General features: G+C 34.2%; 5 protein-coding genes across 6 annotated transcripts; 3 read left to right on the plus strand and 2 right to left on the minus strand.

Annotated features, from left to right (window-relative positions):
* The first annotated feature begins 141 nt into the window (after nucleotides 1–141).
* Nucleotides 142–1,260, plus strand: LOC103850612 (small RNA-binding protein 11, chloroplastic). 2 transcript variants are annotated; one of them, XM_033285833.1, is made up of 5 exons: nucleotides 142–331; nucleotides 494–562; nucleotides 648–754; nucleotides 819–974; nucleotides 1,029–1,260. In XM_033285833.1, the coding sequence occupies exons 1-4, from the start codon at nucleotides 214–216 to the stop codon at nucleotides 963–965; spliced, it is 441 nt and encodes a 146-aa protein (XP_033141724.1). In that variant the 5' UTR covers nucleotides 142–213; the 3' UTR covers nucleotides 966–974; nucleotides 1,029–1,260. The 2 variants fall into 2 exon arrangements, with proteins under 2 accessions (XP_033141724.1, XP_009125638.1); XM_009127390.3 differs by having other exon boundaries at nucleotides 819–1,237.
* LOC103850611 (protein trichome birefringence-like 9) lies at nucleotides 1,175–4,482 on the minus strand. The gene is made up of 4 exons (XM_009127388.3): nucleotides 3,083–4,482; nucleotides 2,080–2,469; nucleotides 1,525–2,012; nucleotides 1,175–1,438 (listed from the first exon to the last, which is right to left on the minus strand). Exons 1-3 carry the CDS (start codon nucleotides 3,460–3,462, stop codon nucleotides 1,526–1,528), a joined length of 1,257 nt encoding a protein of 418 aa, XP_009125636.1. The 5' UTR covers nucleotides 3,463–4,482; the 3' UTR covers nucleotides 1,175–1,438; nucleotide 1,525.
* Nucleotides 4,483–13,753: 9,271 nt separating this feature from the next.
* LOC117131700 lies at nucleotides 13,754–16,108 on the plus strand. Its single transcript, XM_033283925.1, has one exon. The coding sequence runs from the start codon at nucleotides 13,754–13,756 to the stop codon at nucleotides 16,106–16,108; it is 2,355 nt and encodes a 784-aa protein (XP_033139816.1).
* A 43-nt stretch (nucleotides 16,109–16,151) lies between these two features.
* LOC103850614 lies at nucleotides 16,152–16,948 on the plus strand. The gene is made up of 2 exons (XM_009127391.2): nucleotides 16,152–16,240; nucleotides 16,312–16,948. Exon 2 carries the CDS (start codon nucleotides 16,315–16,317, stop codon nucleotides 16,678–16,680), a length of 366 nt encoding a protein of 121 aa, XP_009125639.2. The 5' UTR covers nucleotides 16,152–16,240; nucleotides 16,312–16,314; the 3' UTR covers nucleotides 16,681–16,948.
* Nucleotides 16,722–22,737, minus strand: LOC103850615 (S-protein homolog 27). The gene has a single exon (XM_033286050.1). It carries the CDS (start codon nucleotides 21,040–21,042, stop codon nucleotides 20,635–20,637), a length of 408 nt encoding a protein of 135 aa, XP_033141941.1. The 5' UTR covers nucleotides 21,043–22,737; the 3' UTR covers nucleotides 16,722–20,634.
* Between the last annotated feature and the right edge of the window lie 10 nt (nucleotides 22,738–22,747).

A 22,747-nucleotide genomic window follows, 5' to 3' on the forward strand; every position in this document is an offset into this window, starting at 1 on the left:
CTGATATAGGCCCAAGTTTCCCGATTCATAAGTTCCCACATGCTTCTTCGTTTCTTCAGACTGAATCAATCATATTGCGTTTGTCTCTTGGGCTTGTTCAGATGGTTTGATGGGCCTATAAATTTAATCGTTTGAAGTATGGGCTTATATAGGCCCAAAATGCCCGGTTCATAAGTTTCCACACATGCTTCTTCTCTCGCGGCATCATTTTCAATGGCGGCGCTCGCAAGGATCGGTGGCCGGTACTTAAAATCCGTCGGCGTAACTAAGGCTTCCTCCTCGTGTTTCCTCACTCAACGCCGTGGAGTTGCCACTAAACTCTTCGTTGGCGGTATTTCTTATTCTGGCCCTTTTAATAATTTATAAAAACCAAATATCAGGAGAGATATTGATTCGTGACATACAAAATGCTGTTATTAGAATCTCTAATAAATAATAATTAATGCTTAGTTCACTAACCAATCAATCATGTTTATTTTTTTTTCCCCTGCAGGATTATCGTTTTACACTACCGAGGAGGGATTGTCAGAGGCATTTTCCCAATGTGGTCAAGTTGTTGAAGGTACAATATGCATCATTTGTTACAATACACTGGACAATTAACACTGGTCGGAGTTTTTGAAGTGTTTTCGGTTGTTTCTTGGCAGCTCAAATAGTGATGGATAGAGTCTCTGATAGATCCAAAGGGTTCGGTTTTGTGACGTTTGCTTCTGATGACGATGCGAGGAAGGCTTTGATGGAGTTTAATGGACAGGTATATTGTCTTTGATGTTTTTCACTTTGTTTAACTTTTGTTAACAAAACATTTTGTTTTGCAGCAATTAAACGGTCGTGTAATATTTGTGGACTACGCTAAAGCGAAGCAAACTTTTGGTGGCGGTGGTGGTGGCTTACCAATAGCTAGAGGACCGCCTAGGCCAGGGGAAGCAGCTGCAACAACATCTGAGCCATTGAACATCGAATAACCGAATCGAAAATAGGAATATATTGCATCTGCTATATCTTTTGGTATGGAAAAAAACACTTTTACAAGTGTTGTTTGTAAGAGACATGAGCAAAGCTTCGGCACACTTGCTCTTGTTTCATTTCATGATCTCTGAATCTTTTGTTAAAGCAGAAGTAGTTATCACTACAAAACTCTCAACTCTTAAATGAATCTTATACTCTTAGGATGTGTATATATCGCTTTTTATTACAGATGATGATCAATAATGTTTCCAGACTGGTATGATCTGTTAAGTTTCAGTTTCAGAACTTCTACACTGATGTGTTGATGGTTGCTTTGTACAAAATCATGTCTATATGAATCTCTCCATCGTTAACGCTTACAACTATCATTGGCAGTATGTCTGAGTTAATGAACTAATCTAGCCTATGCTTGGTAATGCCTTCTCTTTGTACTTGCTTTTGATCCATCTCTTGATCCTGAAGGTTGAACCTGTTAAGACAGCTTGAGAAGGTGAAGCAAATGCAAAATGAAACAGAATCATGACTAGATCAAGATCCAGAATCAGTTTTTTGTACCTCACTTTGTTCTATAATTCATTGACACCAGCTGCGCATAGAGAATCTCATTCCACGTGTCAGGTACCCCTGGTAAGCACCAGTGGCTGCAGTCTTGAGGAGCATCAACAGGAGTACCACCCTCTCTATACCGAGAAGGATGGCCGTCTTTCCTAAACTCTGTCAGATACGTAATGTTGAGAAACTTAACCTTACTGTGTTGATACTTCATCTCTTCAATTGCTTCATAGATATATCTATTGTGAGCTGCATCAGGCTCCATTCTCTGTTTATCAGTCTCAGGACCAGTCTCTGCATCACATAGACCTCCCAGGTTCCATGTCCCGTTTCTGTAGTGCACTGGAGAGTAGCTTCTGAAGAAGACATAGCTCTTGTCAGGATCAAGTCTTTGTAACACCCATGACTTCCATGTCTTCAAAGACTTCCCAAACGCCTCCATTGCTCCCATTGTCTTGTTCACTTTCCTTCCCTCTTCAAAGTATGTTCCTCTGCAAAGAAACAGAACCACAGTTTAAGGAAGAGAATGTCAGAAGCTGAGGGGGGACTCTCTCTTACGCTAACACGGTCTTCTCCTCGTTCCACCAGTGCCCTGAGTTGAAGACAAGAACATCTGAGTCAACCCATCTTTTTGATTGCCAGTTAAACTCGTCGACTCTCACTGTGGTTTTGATCTCTTGCGGTGAGTGTTCAGGTGGCCGGCCAATGACGACAAGGAACGGTGTTCTGTGGTACTCAACTGTGAGGTTTTGCTGAGGGAACCGCATGGAGAGAAAGCCTTTGTGTTTGGTTATGGGGCTCCCATACACTTCGTAGATCTCTGACTTGTTAGGTACTGCTTGTGAGAGCATGCACATGAGTGATTCCCATTGGTTTCTTCCAATGGAATCTCCCACGAACACTATCCTCCCGTTCCTACTCCTCTCCAGAAAATCACTTGCGTTAAACCTAATCATTCAACAGCCAAACCAAGAAGAAGAAAAAACATTAAGTTGGTCACAGTTAGTACTAAAACATTTAGGTTTCTACGAGAAACAAAGCTTTCTTGTGCCAGAAGAAACTGAATAGAAGAGTAATATATAGTTGTAACCCTTAATAAAGCCATTAGGTGCAAGCAAGAACACACATTTTCACTTTAGGTGTACAAGAGCAAAGCTTTCTTGTGTCAGAAGAAAGTGAACATAAGCCTAATATCAAGTTGTAACCCTAAATAAAGCCTTCAGGTGCAAGCAAAAACACACATTTTCACTTTAGGTTTACAATAGGAAAGCTTTCTTGTGTCAGAAGAAAGTGAATATAAGCTTAATATCTAGTTGTAACCCTATGTGCAAGCAATAAAGACATTACTTTAGTTATACGAGAGTAAAGCTTTCTTGTGTCACAAGAATGTGAATAGAATCCTAAACTATGTTTCTTGCTTGCAGCTAAAGCTTAATATCTCTAGTTGTAACCCTTAAAACATTTATCTATTTTATTCCAAGGAATCAATACATAACTTTAGGTGCAAGCAAGAAAACACATATTCACTTTTATGAAAAATTTGACGTGGCAACATGCTTACCGTGGGAGATCGCAGCCGTGTGGTTGCCATCGCCAGTTTAGATAATCAGAATCTTTTCTTCCGTTCTTGCGACAACGAAAACCTGAATCAAGAAAGCGACACTCTTCTCCGTATATCAATGATGATGATGATGATGTTCTACGAACCCATCTTCCTTTGGAGTAATCACAATCCTTTGTTGAGTTTTGCGATGAGGGCGACAACAATCCGAAACGGAGAAGAGGCTCCAAGGAGGAGGAGGAGCCGACAAGGTTGAAGATGACGAGGGTCGAGAATATGAGGAGGCTAAGTGAAAAGAGGCTGACGAAGAAATGTTTCTTGATGTTGAAAACGTATGGAACTGAGCAGAGAGAGAAGAGTTGTTGTTGTTGATGATCCATGATCTCTTCTTTCTCTCTTTGAACAAGTCTTCTCTTTCACGTAAGCTAGAGACGTCAAACTATAATACAAATGTTTATACGACTGTTATTCTTTTTTTTTAGATATAAAAGGAATAGAATAAACGATGAGTATGCGTCGGTTACATCGTGATGGAAGCTTCCTTGGCCCCACGTTCGTCATTACATCTCCCGGATTGTGATTAGCGACGACGTTGGAACTAATCTTATGTAATAAAGATTATACCATTAGATAGTAATTAATGTCTTTTTTATGAAGGTTCTTTTAAGTTGACCTGCGTAAAAGGATTTTCCAAGAGCTTTTGGTATAAGTAAATTACTATAATGCAAATAATCTTGTAGTCTAGCTAGTCTCATTTTGATAGTGGTCTTTGGCAAATTGGCATCAATGTTGCTTACTTGCTTGAATAGCATTCCATTTTGTGTGTAGATGTGTTGGCTAATGGCTATCGATGTCCTTTTCAGTTTTGTGAGATCGTTTTGTTTGTTAAACGTGTTGAAAAACATGTCATCAAGCTGCTACACCCTTTTGTTCTAAGCGTGTGTATATGTATTCATTATTACATTTCATTGTAGAATCATAATCGGCTACAAATCTACTAGTAGTTTGGTAATCATTCATTTGGTAGAGACAATGATTTGCAGAGCATTTACCTTATTTAAAACTAGTGGTCGCTGAAGTCTAGTACCTAACTCCTGCAAGGCCAAAATATCACAATCAAATATAGAATTTATCAATATTGATTAAAAATATGTTCTGCCTGGCATAATTGTGGAATAAAATAAAACCAATCTCCATTCATTATTTTGAAAAAAAAATCAAACATATAAAGATATCAAATAGGATTTACTGTTACTCCACCAATTTATGGAATATTTTAAAACTTTAGTAAATTAATTGACAAAAAATTAAAACGATGTTTATGTACCATGAAAGAGCATTTAATATAAATTAATACAAATACAAAATGACACTAAAGATCATAGGCTCGGTATATAGAGCATTTACCGAAAAATATAATATTTTCGTAGGGATTAGTTAACACATAGATTTTGAGAAAAAAAATTAAAAATGTGAAAATATTGTTTTAATGAATAGTTGCATCTTTCACTAACATATGATGAAGCTCAAAGAAGTTTGGAAATTTTGTTGTCTCCGTTTCTCTACAAAATAGCTATTTTATAATGGTTAGTCCACCAAATTATGGAGTATTATGAAATTTTACTAAATTAATTGACAAAAAATTAAAACGATGTCTATGTACCATGAAAGAGAGTTTAATATACAAATGTAGAATGTGTTTCAAAATTTAAAACAATACTAAAGATCATAGGCTTCAGCCTTCAGTATATAGAGCATTTACCGAAAAATTCAATATTTTCGTATGAGTTAACACATATATTTTGAGAAAAAATCAAAATATAAAAATATTGTTTTAATGCATAGTTGAATCCTTCACTAACATATGATGAAGGTCAAAGAGGTTTGGAACTTTTGATGTCTTCGTTTCTCTAGAAAATAGCGATTTTATAGTGGTTAGTTCACCAATTTAGAGATTATCATGAAATTTTATTAAATTAATTGACAAAAAAATAAAACGATGTCCACATATCATGAAAGAGAATTTAATATACATTAATACAAACGTAGAATGTGTTAAGAAATTTTAAAACGACACAAAAGATCATAGGCTCGGTATATACAGCATTTACTGAAAAATTTAATATTTTCGTAGGGGTTAACACATATATTTTGAGAAAAATTCAAAAATATAAAAATAATTTTTTAATGCATAGTTGCATCTTTCACTAACATATGATGAAGGTTAAAGAGTTTTGGAACTTTTGTTGTCTCCGTTTCTTTAGAAATAGCGATTTTATAGTGTGGTTAGTCCGCCAATTTTTGAAGTATTATGAAGTTTTACTAAATTAATTGAGAACAAATTAAAACGATGCACATGTACCATTAAAGAGAGTTTAATATATATTAATATAAATGTCTAATGTGTTTAGAAATTTTAAAACAACACTAAAGATCATATGCTTCAGTATATTGAGCATTTACCAAAAAATTATATATTTACGTAGGGGTTGTTAACACATATATTTTGAGAAAAATCAAAAAAAATTAAATATTGTTTTAATGCATAGGTTAATCATTCACTAACATATGATGAAGTTGAAAGAGGTTTGAAACTTTTGTTGTCTCCATTTCTCTAGAAAATAGCAATTTTATAGTGGTTAGTCTACCAATTAATGAAATATTATGAAGTTTTACTAAATTAATAAATTGAGAAAAAATTAAAAAGATGCTCATGTACCATGAAAAAGAGTTTAATATATATTAATACAAATTTAGAATGTGTTTAGAAATTTTAAAACAACACTAAAGATCATAGGCTTCAGTATATAGAGCATTTACCGAAAATTTAATAATTTCGTAGGGGTTAACACATAGATTTTGAGAAAAAATCAAAAATGTGAAAATATTGTGTTAATGCATAATTGCATCTTTCACTAACATATGATGAAGGTCAAAGAGGTTTGAAACTTTTGTTGTCTCTGTTTCTCTATAAAATAGTGATTTTATAGTGGTTAATCCACTAATTTTTGAATTATTATGAAGTTTTACTAAATTAATTGATAAAAAATTAAAATGATGCCCATGTACCATGAAATAGAGTTTAATATACATTTTTTCTTACCCTAGCATATGATTCATTTTCTTCCTATTAAAACTTATGTGAAAATATGCTTGATGAGTCTTGGAGTTAGCTATCAATTTAGGTTTGAGATATGGATGGCTACAATTAAGTGCCAACTAATATGATGCACTGGGAGATATTGATCTTACTAGATATTCATTAAGACAGAAGATGGCGCATGCATTGTAAGTTATTATCTGGGCCAGTCTTATTAAAATGAATTTTCCATATGGATTTCATTGCTATTTGATCAGCTACATGTCTCAGTTTTATTGAGTGTTTTGCTTGCTGGCTCGGCCTTTTTACCTAACAGATTTCAATAAATTTGGGCAGGAGAGCATTTGTTATTTTTTCCTCAGAGTTAACATTATATGAGGTAGTTGAGAAATGAGAACTTTGGTGTTTGTGTGTGTGTGTGTGCAGAGTGAAGTTATTTCTTTCTCTCTAGCAATCCATAGGCTTCAGATGTTAATCCAGATTCTTTATCAGTCTAATACCAAAGCCCATTTTCTAAACACTTCACTTGAAAATTTTGTACTTTAAAGGAGAAATCAAAGAAGAGTGGTCCTTATAGAGGTACTGCATCAAGTATGTATATATATGGCATGACATTGAGATGAATGCTATTGGAATTGGGATGTAATTCTACTAAATATGTACTCTCTCCCCCTTGGGTTTCTTTTATCATTACACTTAAAGTGTGGGACTAGTGGGTGAACTCAATGACTTGGACATTAATGGTAAATCCAGACTCTGCAAAAATAGGAACACACGCCAAATAAAAAAGAGCTCATGAAATTTTAGTTACTGAGTAATTTGTGCCCAAAAACATACTACTTTCTGTGTACAAGTACTCGAAATAACTACAAATTACAGTTAGTTATCTAAAATAGCATCCCAAATGAATTGCAACTTAATGATGTTTAGCATATCACAATCTCATGAATATATGTTAATTAACTACTTCCGCTGCATAAAAATGCATGTCTTAGAAAACAAATTGTTTCAAGAAATTTATTTTTTATATTTTTAATGCATTTTTATTAACAAATTATGTTTAATTGTATTTTAAAAAAAATTACTGAATTTTATATTAGTTTGGAGTTAAGAAAAATAGATGATCACAGAAAATTAAATATTTAATATTAAAATTTTGATATGTTTTATTAATATGTGTAAAAAACTAAAACATGTATCATTTTAAAACTGAAAGAGTATATATTATGATCGGAATTGAAGTGCATCAAAAATAACATTAAAAAAGAAAAAACATTTTAACAGAGTTGGTAGCTCCTCAAAATGTTATTTAAACAAATGTAAATTACTATCTCAACTTCGTCACATCTTTTTGACTTTTAATTATTTAAGTGTTTTACACCACATGAAATAGATCCGTTGTTATCGTTTCTATCTTTATGATCCTCGCTGACCCTTTTTCCACGCATCGTTATTTATGTGCTTCCATATGCATGAATTGTCATGATATGGTTTTCAACTTCATTATGTATATTTATTAACATCTTGCGTTTCGTTAGACATTGAAGATATCTTTTATTTTTAAGGCCGTATCTTGAGGAAATGTATAAACGTAAAACTCGAAAAAATCATTGCTATATTAGAATACATTTATACAACCATATCATGTGCCATGCAAATGAATAGAATTCAACTAAGCCACTCTAGTTTTAGTTATGGACTTATGTTTTGTTACAGTCAAATCAGAGTTCGGTTCGGATTAGAACTACCATACCTGTAATTTGATTTGGTTAGATCACGTTGGTTTCTTTAACAAATTAAATATATCACGTTGTTTTTACTTCTTGTGTAACACGAGAAAATAAGTAATAACTTAATAACCAAACTACATACAAAATGTAATAACTATGTAGCCAAACTCTAAAGTCAGCGTTAGTAATTCTTTATCAAGAAAATAAAAGAGAGTTAGCATTACTGTTTATAAATGTGCCCACGTCGTTAACACATAACACGAATGCTATTAATTCTGCAAGTCAACTAAACAATTTTTTATATCCAAATTTTAATGAACGAGATCTCATTAAGTGAATAGATATGGACGATCACTACAAGAAAAGAAAACAGCTAGTTTCCTACGGACAATTTCGTCGGAAATCCGTTGGAATAAACTACTTCCGACGAGAATAGTCGTCGATTATATCCCGTCGAAAATAAAATATTTGTCAGAATTTTGTCGCAATTTTTCACGAATTTCCGAAGAAATCCGACGAACATATTTCTGACAAAATTTCAACGAATAGAATTCCAACGAAATTCGGACGGACAGATTTTCGAAAAAATTATGACGAAATTACGAAGAAGAGTATTCCGACGAAATTCCAACGAACTTATTTCTCACAAAATTCTGACGGAAATTTTTTTTTAATAAATATTTTTAATTTATTAAATATATATATAAAATTTAAAAATATAAAAACTTTTTGTAATATAATTATTTTTTAAAAATGATTTAAAATAAATATTTTAATTCTTTATATATACATAACTAAAATTAGAAAAACATTTTTGTTTTTTTTTTTAAATCCTTTATAATAAATGTTTTTATAAATTTTTAAAAACATAAAACGGTTTATAAATTAAAAATATTTTAAAACAAAGAGAAAACTTTTTTTTTAATTTTTAAAAACTTTTTGTAATTGAAACCTTTTTCTAATAACTGAAAAACGTTTTAACTAAATCTAAAAAAAAACACAAAAACATTTTATAGATTGAAAAGGTTTTGATAAATTTTAGAAATCAGAAAATGTTTTATAAATTATAACAAACTTAAAAAAAAAAAATATCAACTTAAAATGTTTTATTAAAAGCTTAAAACGTTATATAAAATTATAAAAATGTTTTGAAACAATAAAAGATAATAAAAACTTGAAAACATTATATATATATATATATTTAAAATATAACTTTTCAATAATTATAAATACACAAAAAATGTTTAACATATCATTTCTAAAATCTACAAATCTAACATCTAAAAGTTTCAATCTACATACAAAACAACAACCTAAAACAAAATCTAAGAACATATAACTCCTAAAACTATCAATTTTATCCTAAATCTTCATATTCAAAACCTAAAATCCACAAATCTAACATTTCAAACCTAAAAAAAAAGTAATCTAAAGAGGGGTTTAGATGACTTACATGATTGGGGAAGAGATTTGGAGGAATTGGGGTCGGAATCACAGATTTGTTAGAGAGAAAGAGGAGTAAGATCGCGGAGATTGCAGAGGAGAAGAGAAAAAATGAGGAAGAAAAAGGGTCGGCTTATGTATTAAAAATAAACCGACAGACAGTTTCCGTCGGAATTCGGTCGGTTCTATTTTAAGCGGTTAATCAAATTAATTTTGCGAATTTTCTTCCGAGGTAAAGTGAAAAATTCCAACTAAACATGTCCGTCACATTATTTTCGTCAGAATTCTGTCGGAATGTTTCGAGAATATCAACAAACGAAGCCTCGAGAAACTATGAGTTTATGCATGTCTTTTGATTGGTCGGGGTTAGACTCCGTCGGAATTTGGTCAGAATTTTCGATGGATTTCCGGCGGAATTCCGAGAAATAAGAATTTGGGGTTTCAAAACAACAATCTAATGATCACATACAAATCTTTGATAGTATGTAAATGATTTATAAGAGGTTTAACTAAAATAATTACTTATCTCAATCGTTATTATACAAAATCAAAATCTAGTCTTATATTATCGTAATATGTTTGTATAAGTATATAAGTGTTATTGGAGGATGTTATGAATACGTTGATATGTATACGTAAAAAAAATTTATATGAAAAACTTTAACGGTGTGAACTAATTTCATATTATAAATTTATATATGTGCTATTTGGATATTTTAAGTATCCAATTATACATTTATATTTTCCTGATCCTGTCTAACCATATGCGAATATACAAACATTGAATCCATCTATCACTGACCTAACCAATGGTTCTATATCTTTAAACACTTCAGCTACAAGAATCATATATTATATTAATATAATTTCAGAAATCAAATGTAAACACATTGGAAGAAATAATGAACACCACCTTGAATTGCAGCTGGAGTATAAACATTATTGTCTTATTGAGCATTTTTGTTTTCCAATGTTCTGCATGTCAATGTCCTACAAACATTACAATCAAACATTCATCCTCTAAAGATAAATTATTCATGTAGTTAGTGTCTGATAGTGTGTTAAATCTATTTTCCAAATTTATTACACACTTCAATAAAGTTTTTGACTATGAATTTCAAGAAAACATGGTACATATCCCATTGGCAAACTCAGGGGCGGATCCACGCTTTGAAGGGGTGACACGTGCCACAAGCTAAAACAAGTTTTCTTTTCTCCTACTTGTATTAAATTTGTATTTCGAAATATTTATATTAAAATAGAAACTAAGATGAAAAGTTATAATAAAATTCTGTAAGGTATATAATTATTTAATACTACTCAATAATATTTTAACATTATAAAAATATGTTTAATTTTTACTCGATTTAAGTTATTAAAGTAAAATGTTAAATTTGTAAGTAACGTAACTTTTAAAAATTCTAGCATAATATCATATAAACTAGTATACTATAAAAAAATTTAAAATAAATTAATTTGCTGATTTATATTATATTTGTATATATATAAAACTATATATATAATATATTATGCCACACATAAATTTTTTTTCTGGATCCACCCCTAGCTAGGCACACTGAATGTTTCTTTTCTCTAAAACTATTTTAACATATTGATTTAACTTTTAGGATAATACCGATGTTCGCGACTTTGGAAATCTCATTTTGAAAGACAAGATACCTCCAAATTTTTTTGAGGAGTTAGACTTACTTGGGATGTAACTGGTATTATAATTTTATGAATACGATGAGAAACGGTGAAGTAAACATTTTAAAAGGGTAGTTAAAAATCAATGGTTCGACCAATTACTCAAGTGTTTTTGTTTAAAAAGAACAAGGTGTGATATCTTAGTAATGTTATAGAAAGTTATTTTGAAATAGAAATTAATAAACATGCGATTACTTTGTGATTTTAACATATTTCGAAAAAAATTATTTATACGTAGTGATACCATATTCAACTACTCAGGTGGGGTATCTAAGTAAAGCTGTAGAAAACTGTTTGTTAAGAAGTTACTTTTTCGTTTCTTGTCATTCTGTTGAAAGATACGATCTTCATACTATATGATAGCATGATCCTTGATGCATGGGATATCAAGTTGCACATTGATTGGTGCAATTAAGGGTACACAATTTATTAAGAGTAGTCGGACTCTTAATGCTCGCTTTGCCTTTTTCTTTGTAATTATATTTTGCTAACTCATTTCTATTTAACTAAAACCCAAAACTTATAGCTAGTGGATTTTTTTACTATGTTTATGTGAATTGTAGATAACAAAAAAAAAATCTGTATAAGAAAAATAACTCCATAACATTCACTTCACACTTCACAGGCTACATGTTCAAATATTATCTTTGTAATCGATTACATTTTCATCATGACATCGTTATAAAGTTTAAGGATGCTGCCTTAGTAATGTACACTAGTTTGCAGACTAAGCCATTTGGGTTATTTAACTTGTTATTATTACTGCATAAGGAAGAAACGAAATGGAAGCTTCTTTACATTTACTTAAAGGCAGATAATTAAGTTCGAGTCAAAGTAGAATGATAAAGAAGATGGGACCAAAGAAGGTAGGTTTACGAGGAAGAAGGTAAGCTTAAGACAAAGAAAATGGATTGGTCCCACCCAAATCCTACACACAGATTCATTCTCCTGCTTCTCTCTCACGCTCGATATTCCTATAATGCATTTCTTTTATGTAGTGGATCCAAAAAGTTATATGTAGTAGTAACCTTATTTCTCTTAGTCTTCTGATTATGTATATTATTTATAAACAGCAACATTCACCATATATCATCTAGTGACTGAGAAGAGTAGCACAAGGTACTTTAGATTGTAGTTGAATAGTGAAACTCCTATAATCAATCAAATGATTTGATATCTAACACATAGACTCGTTTGAGAGCTTAAGAGTTAAGATCCACCTGCATAGTTGGTTATTCATAAACAACTACGAAACTTGACTACCAAACATTGGACCCACTTGAAATGCTTCATGGGTTTATTACTTACTCCCAACTCTCATATCATCCTTAGTTTTTTCCTTGTCCCAAAAATTTAAACAAATATATATAATTTTTTTAGATATTTTAGAAAATACTCATGGGTAATTTTGGAATTGGAAAATTTATTCTTTTGTCTCCCTCTCATAAAACTTATACTAAAAACTAAGGCCAGGAGGGTGGTTTCACTTTTTTAATATTTGCATGTATTTGGGTTCTCTGTACCAATTCTGGTGTGTTGCCATTTAATTTTGTTAGCTTTTCTTTAATTTCAATTAAATTTCTTTGACTGTACCTTTTTTACTTCCGAAATTATGATTTTATTTATTTTCAAAAAAAATTTTATAAACATCTAATTTAAGTTGGTTGCCATTTAATTTCTTGTTTCCATATATTTACTCCTACGAATAAAATAAAACAAATAATGGTAGTCTATTGAGTATTTAATTTGATTTGTGTGTATTATCTAGTATTAAACACTTCTCTTGTTCGTTTCCTCCTCTATTTAATAAGCAATGAATTGTATTCCTGTCCATATCTACAGATTTTCTCGTGTAAGTACTCAATACATATTTTATATACGATAAATTATGGTTTGAAGTTGAAAAGTAACTAAAATTTGATACTCTTGAGGTAAAATAAAGCAATTAACCATCTCGTACAGTACTTCATTCGTTTCTAAAAGATCGATGTTTTAAAATTTTCACACTTTTCAATAAAACATATGAAAACTTAGATATAAATGCATAATTTTTTGTAATCAACTATTTTTCACAAGTTTTCACCAATAGAATTTTAATAAATACAATTATGTTTTTTGAAGTTTACAATTTACATTTCATTTATGTATTGAAAATATAAAAAATGTATTTTTTTGAAACAAATTTTTTTTCTAAAATATGTATCTTTTAAGAACGGAGTGAGTAGTATATTCAATCTTTATGATTCTCTCTCTCACTCATAATTAAATTGAGCCTTAATGACACTACATATCTCTCTCATCTCTTTAGTTTTATCGCTGTGTTCTTTCTTGTATATAAAGACCTAAGCTGAAGCACCCAACCACCAGTTGGAAGATAGACTATTTGTGATCAGAGTACGAAAAGCCTTTGAGATCACCCTTGATGCTCACTTCAATGAGACCCATGTCAGGTTAATTCCAAAAAACAGAGGAGCAAAGACAGTCGCTGACTATAGGCCAATCGCCTTGTGTAACACTCACTACAAGATCATAGCCAAAGTACTCACCTCGCGACTACAACCTGTGCTTCAAGCCATCATCTCCAAGAACCAATCTGCCTTTGTCAAGGGAAGAGCAATATCTGATAACGTTCTCATTACCCATGAAGTCCTCCATTATCTCCAAACCTCTAAGGCTAGTGTACGAAGCTCAATGGCGGTGAAAACCGATATGAGTAAAGCGTACGACAGAATCGAATGGAACTTTCTGGAAAGAGTCTTAGGAAAGCTGGGCTTTCACCCAATCTGGGTGGTGTGGATAATGGAATGCATCCGCTCAGTGTCTTACTCCTTTCTTGTAAATGGAGCAGCTCAGGGAAAAGTAACCCCCACAAGGGGTATAAGACAAGGAGATCCCCTCTCACCCTACCTCTTCATCCTCTGCACGGAAGTTCTTTCGAAGCTCTGCGATAAGTCTCTGCAAGATGGGAGAATGGCGGGTGTTAAAGTGGCACGAGGCTGCCCTCCAATTAACCACTTGCTTTTCGCGGACGACACAATGTTCTTCACCAAAACAAATGTGTCTAGCTGTGAAGCGTTAAAACACATCTTAACAGTGTATGAGGGGGCATCGGGCCAGTGCATCAACCTAGGGAAGTCGGCAATTACCTTTTCCTCAAAGACACCTAGCGATGTGAAGACTAGAATAAAAGCTTTCTTTAACATCCAAAATGAGGGAGGCGTTGGCAAATACTTGGGACTCCCCGAGCACTTTGGGAGGAAAAAAAGGGACATTTTTGCTAACCTCATTGATAGGATCCGACAACGATCAATTGGCTGGACAACGAGATATCTATCAAAGGCGGGAAAGCAAGTCCTACTACAAGCAGTGTTAGCGGCTCTGCCAACGTACACTATGTCCTGTTTCAAGCTACCTCTCTCAATATGCAAGCAGATTCAGAGTGTCTTAACGCGCTTTTGGTGGGATGTAAAGCCAACAGTTCGCAAGCTCTGTTGGGTCTCGTGGAATAGACTCACGCGGCCAAAAGGGGCTGGAGGTTTGGGTTTCAGAGAAATCGAACAATTCAACGACGCTCTCTTGGCAAAGCTTGCTTGGAGGATCCTGAAAGAACCCCATTCTCTACTAGCACAGACGCTGCTTGGTAAATACTGCTTAAACTCCTCTTTCTTGGAATGCACGGCACCCGCCTCAGCTTCCCATGGCTGGAGAGGGATACTTGCGGGAAGAGAGGTTCTCCGGCAGGGCCTGGGTTGGGTGGTGGGAAACGGGAAGGATATCTCTGTCTGGTCAGAGCCTTGGCTAAGTCTTGAGAGGCCAACGGCTCCTATAGGACCGCCTACCCTAGCAAACTCCAACCTATGCGTAGCCAGCCTTTTACTGCCCTCCTCCACAGAATGGAACATTCAAATGATCAGAGACCATCTGCCTCAATATGAGGAGGTTATTAAGTCCATTATTCCTAGCGACTGCAACATGAAGGATGAGTTGGTTTGGCTGAAGAATAAATCTGGGAACTACACTACAAAATCAGGGTATGCATTAGCAAAGATCAACTCTGAGGCTGAACCTTCTGACCATTTCGAATGGAAGAAGAGGATATGGTCCCTCAACACCTCCCCGAAGCTCAAGCATTTACTCTGGAAGGCAAACGTTGGAGCCCTACCCGTTGGAGCAGCACTACAAAACAGGGGAATTGATGTTGATGATAAGTGCAAACGTTGTGGAGCAGTTGAAACAGAGATACATGTCTTGCTCCACTGCCCTTTTGCTACCCAGGTGTGGAACAAACTCCCTTGTCTCCATGCTCCATCTTCACTCCAGCAACCTCCCATGTCGGTACCGGATCTACTTGATAGCTGTAGCAGAGTAATAACCTTGCCTCCGATAGGATTGGGATCAACTCCGATCTCGCCATGGGTCTTGTGGACCCTTTGGACTAATAGGAATAAGTTACTCTTTGAAAATAAAGAGTACACTGTTGAGGAATCAGTTCTGAAAATCCTCAAAGACTCTAAAGCTTGGAAAGAAGCTCAGGAGTCAAAAAAATGTATTCCGTTGCCACAGAATGTGGATCTCTCTCGCCATGTGTCTAACCCCCATGTACCCCAACTCCCTCTTGTTGCAGGATCCTCGTGGAGCGTCTACTCTGATGCTGCTTGGGACTCTAGAACCGGAAACTGTGGTATGGGCTGGCACTTCAGCGACAGCATGGCTTCACCAGCAGGAAGCAACTTCTCAAAACGCCGCTCAGTCCCCTCAGCCCTTGTAGCAGAGGCATTGGCGTTAAAGACCGCAATCTCCGAAGCGGTCAACCGTGGCATTGATTCTCTTAGAGTGTTCTCTGATTCCAAAAGCCTCATCTCACTGCTTGTTACCAAGAAGAACCACACTTGGATTCAAGGAACACTCTTCGATATTCACTATCTATCTAGTTCGTTTAGTAACATATCTTTCCATTTCATCCCGCGTGTGGGAAATACTCTAGCTGATACTCTAGCGAAATCAGCGCTGCTATCCTTAATCAACTCTCCGTCTGTGGATGAGTAAAAACTACTTATGTTTTCTTCTTTAGCTAATCAAGTATGGTTTTCGATCAAAAAAAAAAGACTATTTGTGATCAGAGTACGAAAAGCCTTTGAGATCACATAACACTCTCCTTCTCAATCCGTAGGTTTCAAGGTATTTTCTTTCTCAGACCAAACTCACTTTAACTTAATCTCTTCCTGTCTGAACAAAATATTATCCAACAGAAGATGAGTCGAAGAAGTCCAAAGCTAGAGCTGAAACTGAATCTCTCACCGTCTACGTCAAGCCGTAGGAGGATGGTTCGGTCTCCAAGCCGCTCAGCGACCACTTCACCAACCTCACCCCAAAGCTCGTGCGTCTCTACGGAGATGAACCAGGACGAGTCGTCTTTGAGATACTCGACAAGTCCAGAGGCAACCTCGATGGTTCTTGTCGGGTGTCCTCGTTGTCTCATGTACGTTATGCTCTCGCAAGACGACCCTAAATGCCCTAAATGCAAAAGCACCGTTCTTCTTGATTTCAACCATGAAAACGCTTCAAACGCAAACGCTCCAGCCGATGCTTCCTCGGGTCGCAAGACTCGGAGGAACTGAAAAGACAAGTAAAATCAAACCAAAAAGAATCACCTGTTTTTTTTTCTTGCAAATGTAGCTGTTGTTTATGAGAGTAGTGCTAATCACGCTCCACTTTTAAAACCCTTAGAAGAAGGTAGAAGATGAAACTAGGGTTTTCCTACAAACAAAAATTGAAAATGAAAAGAGTGGAGCTCGAATAGCACTAACGTTTCTTGTTTCTTGTATTTTCTTAACATTTTCCTACCATTTGGGTTCTCTCTAATGAAGAAGAATGAATATTTATGTGAAAACATGTCTCCTTATTCTACTCCTAAGTTCTTATAAATCATCTTATCCATTAAAAAAAATTGTAACCCTTTAAAAGAATCCATGATCTAACTAGGATATGTCTAAAAGTAAGACTCTGTTTTCTGCAGATATTCTGTTTCTCGGATGTACAAATAAGAGAACTAGATGTTTTGTGTGTGTGTTGACTTTAAGAAAAGTAGACATTCTTAGCGTATCAGTAAGATTGCTTGCATATCACGAAAAGGAAGATCAAAAATTGACTTGTGAAAGATGTAGTAGCTTGATCCTGATCCCCAGAACAAAAGATGAAGTGAAAAAACTAACTATATAGATTCCTTGTACTTGTTGAAAAAGCAGTTCAGAAGTGAAAGAAAGAAAGATTGGTTAGAGATCAGACAAGACTTCTTATTTGGTCCCACATGGTTTACTTTGACCCACAAGCCCAAAACTCCCCTTGTTTTTCATATTCTTTTTAAGTTTGTTATGTTAACTCAAGATAGATCTCTCTGTTCTACCAAAAAGTCTTCAGACGTTGTAGCCTAATCATAGGTCATTTCCATTTCGCAAAATAATCCATGAAAAAGATTTTGTCCAAAGCAATTGCATGTTGGATTAAAAGCAGACAAATCTAGAACATGAGTTTGCACATGTCAAGACAAAATTTATCAGAGAAGAAAAGTGATAAGGTTTTATTTTTTCACAGCTGCTTCTGAGCATGAAATACACAAGTGGTACGTATGATTGTTAAATCTATTAGAAATTTTTGCCGACGAGAAGAAGTACAAACCGGTTAAAAGCGTAAGAGGAAAGTAGTTCAGAGCATTTAAACAAAAATAAACTAAAAAACAGAGGAAGGTGCTTCAATTTATATATGTAACAGCTGTTCAAAATGTTAAGATTTAGACTTTAGAGATGATCATTAAAACCAAAATATAAATGCAATAGTAATTGAGACAGTTGAGAATTGTAACGAGCGTTACGTCAGATTATAAATACGAATTTAATTCCACCTTCATTGCTCTCTTCTCTTGCTCACCTCTTCAAAGAAAGAAATACGGAGTAATTATTATTATCATGATCATGATGATGCTACGAATTTTATTTTTATTTGTTTCTCCTACTTATCTTTATTTTATTTTTGTCATTACACTAGTTGCTATGTTTTTGAAAGAACTTCATTTCTCTTCTTATAATTCACTAAATGCCACCTTTCTGTTGCCGCTTTCTAATTTTAGCAATCTCATCTTTCAAAGCTCCATGTTCCTTATTAAATTCCTGCTTCCTACCTCTCATTTTCTTCAATTATGCCGATCCTTTTATTAAGATTCTACCTTCGTAGAGCTTATAATTTATAACCCTACACAGAACCAAATTAGTTAGATGCTATTAACTTCACAGTTAGGTTACTGGAATGGACATAAACCAAAATGTAGATATATATTAGATTTCTTTGTTTCTTTACGTGTAACATGTAGATATTAGATTTTTTGTTTCTTTACGTTGGGGAAATTACCTTTTTACAACTAAATTAATTTAACCATTCCTATACAGTTAGTTTAAATCTTTCCTGTCTAATAAAGAAGAGAACAACGTTCTTGTCAAAACCACTAGTTCCATATTATCTACTCTCTAGTAGATCATCTAATCATATTCATGTCAGATCTTAGAGAAGTGTATTATATTTGAGTTTCATTTTTTTTTTGCTAAAAGGTAAATATCATTACGAAATGAACTTTGAAGTTTACAAGATGTTAGAACAAACTGTAGACCTCTATGCTTGATTACACGGCAAAAAAGTTAAAAACATGTAATCAAGAAGACAATCGAGCTTGAAACCGTTCTGCCTTGGAGCGAACAGGATAACAAGGATCGATACAAACTTAAGAGACGGGTGAAAAGGACATAAACAAAGTAGGCAGATGGGGAGACCGAGAAACCAGAGATCAAGGGACACAATGCTGGCTGGAAGTTGTTTCATCTGATTGCCTGAACCATTACCTTCCTCTGAGACACAGAGACAAGCCCGCTCAAGGACCTCCCTCTAAATCCGGGCTGGGCAAACACTGACCCCAAAATCTGGTACAGACAGGACAACTCAAGACCACAGGAGCTTAATAGCGCTCAACTAACCTAACCGCTCGTCCTCTAAGCCGGTTAATGGTAAGGGGCAGCATCACCACTTCCTGGGACTTACTCCCTCCTCCAGCCGCAAGGTGCTTACCCTGATCTCGAAGAGCTCAAAAACACCACTCCCATGCTCGCTTAAACCTGCGGTCAAACCCATTCTCCCAAGAAACGCCAATCAACTGCAAAAGGGGGGGGAAGAGGAGCTAACAAGAGCATCGACTCAATAGCCAGAACGTCTAGATCGACCCAAAAGGTGAATCATCTCATCAATCGAGGTCTGAGGTCCCGGGACCTTATCTCAGACGCAGCATACCCCAAATTACCTTTGAATCGATGATGGCAAGAGGCGACGTTTAGGAACCTCGCCGTCGAGGTGGTTTTGATGTTGGGAGAGGAGTCACCTTCACCAGTGGAAAGAAGATTCGTGTTCTTGACCCAGTCGCAGAGAACCTAGACACGAACCTCCGGACTCGTAACAGCACTGTAGACAGAGCCACAAAACGTGTACGACAGCACCAGAGATTGAGACACATCACCAACGGACCACGACGGAGAGGAAGGTGGACTTGACGGGAGCATCATGAGCCCTCTCGCAACGCCTAGAGGCGCCGGAGAGGCAAGGCGGAGGCTGAGATGAGAACGAAGGGTGTTAGGGTTTGGGAGAGAATTTGGGGGCGCGTTAGGTGGACGCGCCAAAATTGCTTTTTTACTGCTTTATATTTGAGTTTCATGATGACGAGGAGACATGTGAGTGATGAAAAGATCGAGTAGATGCCTTGGCGTTTGGAGGGAGAGAAACAGAGAGGAATAGTAGACTTGGTGTGACCCATTCTCAAATAAGAGGCCCACCAATGATATTTGAGGACCAATATGTATTTTGGTCAGCAAATACACAACGCAAAGTATCGGAAACGTACTTATTATCGCATGCATTGCACGTCCGCAAATACAAAGAAAGCATGCAAAATCCATCCCTTCTCTTGAATCTTACAAATTGAAGGATAAATGTCCATAATTAGCTTAAGTATGTATAGGCTCTCTGACTCTTAATATATATACAAATCTAGTAACAAATGTATATTTTAGATAAGCGCCAACCACAAAAGATCTAGATCGAAGAGCAGATTCCTTTAGAGTACCCGTAGCGTGCGACTCTCAACATATTTCTAGCAATTATAAATTTATAATAATGAAAAAAATTGAAAAGACAGAAGAAAGATAAATAAACGATTGTTAAGGAAGAAACGTTTAACAAAGCTGAAGAGACTCATTTTAGTGGTGTTATTCTCTCATTAATTTATTTTTTATTTTTATCATTTAATTTTAAAATTATAGTTATATATAAATGATAAGAGACTCAAAAGAGTATATAAACCACTAATGATGCTCTAACGGTTTGAAAACATAACAAGTAGATAAAACAAAACTTATATATATAAGTATTTAGGACATATAGGTCGTTTTATTTATATTTTAATCAGTTTTATTTTTATTTTTATCAATATTTTAATAAATTCCATACTTCCATTACATTTTTAAAGCAACACAATTTGATATTTACTTTATCCATTTAAAAAACACAAGAGCTAGTTTTGGGAACTTGCCATTTCCATAAAGACCATCTTTTTCTGCTTTCCACAAACACTTTGTACATCTGTTGTAATCTCTATCAACTACGTAAAGGTCGAAAACACCTTTGTTTATTAGTCCACGGCTGAATCTACAGAAAAAGAGTGTACTATTTGGAAAATTAATATGAAACTTATAACTATATTTTTCACCCTTTTTAAGACTACGAAAACCTATATCGTCGTCTTTTGATTTGCAATGGACTCCCAAAAGATATTCATTATTATTTTGAATTGTAATTCTTGTAAATGGTCTTATCAAATAAGTCGGTTCTTTATTTTGTTGCAGAGCTTGCGAACATATAAATAGCATCACCATTATGATCTCAGTAAACATTGAGAAGAAAATAGATATGTGATTTCCTTTTGGAGATTTTACGTACCTTAATGAATTCCTAATGTTAATATATATATATATATTTCTCCAACGATTCACAGTATATATAGCAAGATAATAAATTAAAGAAATGTAATCTACATTAATTTGTTTCGAATAACATAAATTAGTACAAAACACTAGGATATTTAAGTGACTAATAATGTAAAAGTTGCTAATAACTCAAAAATTTATAAAACAGCCAAAATATATTCCATCCGTTCCTGAAAGTAATATTTTTTAGATTATTTTCTTGTTTCACAAAAAAAAAATTTCTATATTGTTAAGATATCTTTTTATACTTTTGATAAATATTAATTGAGAATATTTGAATTTATTAAATTTTATTGGTGGAAAGTTATTAGAAATTGTATAATAAAGTTAAAAATAAATTAAATTATAAACATTTAGTAAATCTTTAAGAAGCGTAAATACTCCAGAAAATTTTACTTTGGAAACAGAGAGAGTATATTTCTTAGAAAATACTACATAAACACAAAACTAATCACCATGATCTCAAAATTTCAGTATTTTGTGTATGTACGAAGGAAAGGAGTTGACGTGCTGAATTATCTAGTCACGATAAGTCTAGGTGAATTAGTTTTCCTCTATTCGATATTCACATTCACTGACTTATATAAGCTCTGGTCTTTATTGAATTTCTGTTCTTTTTTTTTTTGCATATTATAGAGATTGAAGACTTTTCTTTTAAAACCAAAATTATGAAGAATTTGAGAAGGTAAAAGGAAACCAAAATTTCCTCCCCCCTACACCAGGAAAATACATTGTCGCCACAGCTTTTTTAGAAATGGTTATCACGTTTAAGTTTTTGTTGACACTATAATTTGCAATTTGATATGGCTTTACTTTAGGAAGAACTTGAGCTTAAGAACGGATTCATAATTTATTAAATTTGTCTCCTCAAGAACACGTGATTCTTTATTCATTAATCCAAGTATCTCTAATTGTCTTCATTTTCATGTAGTTCTCGCATCTTGCGAGGGTCCAAAGAGACAGAGAGTCAGGAGGGCTCGGTGATCTGAGTTATCCACTTGTTTCGGATATCACTAAATCTATTTCAAAATATATCTTCTGAAACTGTTTCAGCACGTAAGATTCTACTGGCAAGCATTGAGTCAAATTGTACTTGTGTTCTTTGGGTTTTTCCTAAGTCTAAAATAACATTCAGCCACTTTTGACTGAAGCATCGATATACATGTAAAATACAGGGCACTGCAAGCGTTAATGAGATAAACGTCTGATTAAAAAGCAGAGGCATTTGTATGAGATGTTCTTTTATTTTTGCCAAGTAACATTTGTTTGAAAATCTTTGCTTACTCTCGGGGCCGGCTTAAATAGGGGGACAAGTAATTTGATCGCCTTGGATTCTCATGTCTCTCTATTTTTAATTGCTAAGAGTCCATTTTCTAAAAAAATAAATGTATTTTTACACAAAATATAAGAAAAAAAAGGCCCAGAAATATATTTTTATTATCTGTTACAAATTTTAAAAACATTTACTTAGAATATTTTGAATAGGAAAATATTTATTAAAACTTAAAAAAAATAGTATTAGTTTGGAAGCTCTAAAAAAAATTGCCTAAGAAGGCCCATGAGATTATTGAGCTGGCGCTTCTTAATCTTGTCCTCATTTCTTCCGTTTCTT

This window comes from Brassica rapa, chromosome A02 (genome assembly GCF_000309985.2).
Source record: "Brassica rapa cultivar Chiifu-401-42 chromosome A02, CAAS_Brap_v3.01, whole genome shotgun sequence".
NCBI classification, from domain to species: Eukaryota; Viridiplantae; Streptophyta; class Magnoliopsida; order Brassicales; family Brassicaceae; genus Brassica; species Brassica rapa.

Coding starts and splice junctions, on each gene's coding strand:
- LOC103850612 (XM_033285833.1), top strand. CDS start 214: ATGGCGGCGCTCGCAAGGATCGGTGGCCGGTACTTAAAATCCGTCGGC. Junction 563..647: donor ATGTGGTCAAGTTGTTGAAG/GTACAATATGCA, acceptor GTTTCTTGGCAG/CTCAAATAGTGATGGATAGA. Junction 755..818: donor TGATGGAGTTTAATGGACAG/GTATATTGTCTT, acceptor TTTGTTTTGCAG/CAATTAAACGGTCGTGTAAT.
- LOC103850611 (XM_009127388.3), bottom strand. CDS start 3,462: ATGGATCATCAACAACAACAACTCTTCTCTCTCTGCTCAGTTCCATAC. Junction 2,470..3,082: donor CACGGCTGCGATCTCCCACG/GTAAGCATGTTG, acceptor TTGAATGATTAG/GTTTAACGCAAGTGATTTTC. Junction 2,013..2,079: donor GAGGAGAAGACCGTGTTAGC/GTAAGAGAGAGT, acceptor GTTTCTTTGCAG/AGGAACATACTTTGAAGAGG.
- LOC117131700 (XM_033283925.1), top strand. CDS start 13,754: ATGGCGGTGAAAACCGATATGAGTAAAGCGTACGACAGAATCGAATGG.
- LOC103850614 (XM_009127391.2), top strand. CDS start 16,315: ATGAGTCGAAGAAGTCCAAAGCTAGAGCTGAAACTGAATCTCTCACCG.
- LOC103850615 (XM_033286050.1), bottom strand. CDS start 21,042: ATGTTTACTGAGATCATAATGGTGATGCTATTTATATGTTCGCAAGCT.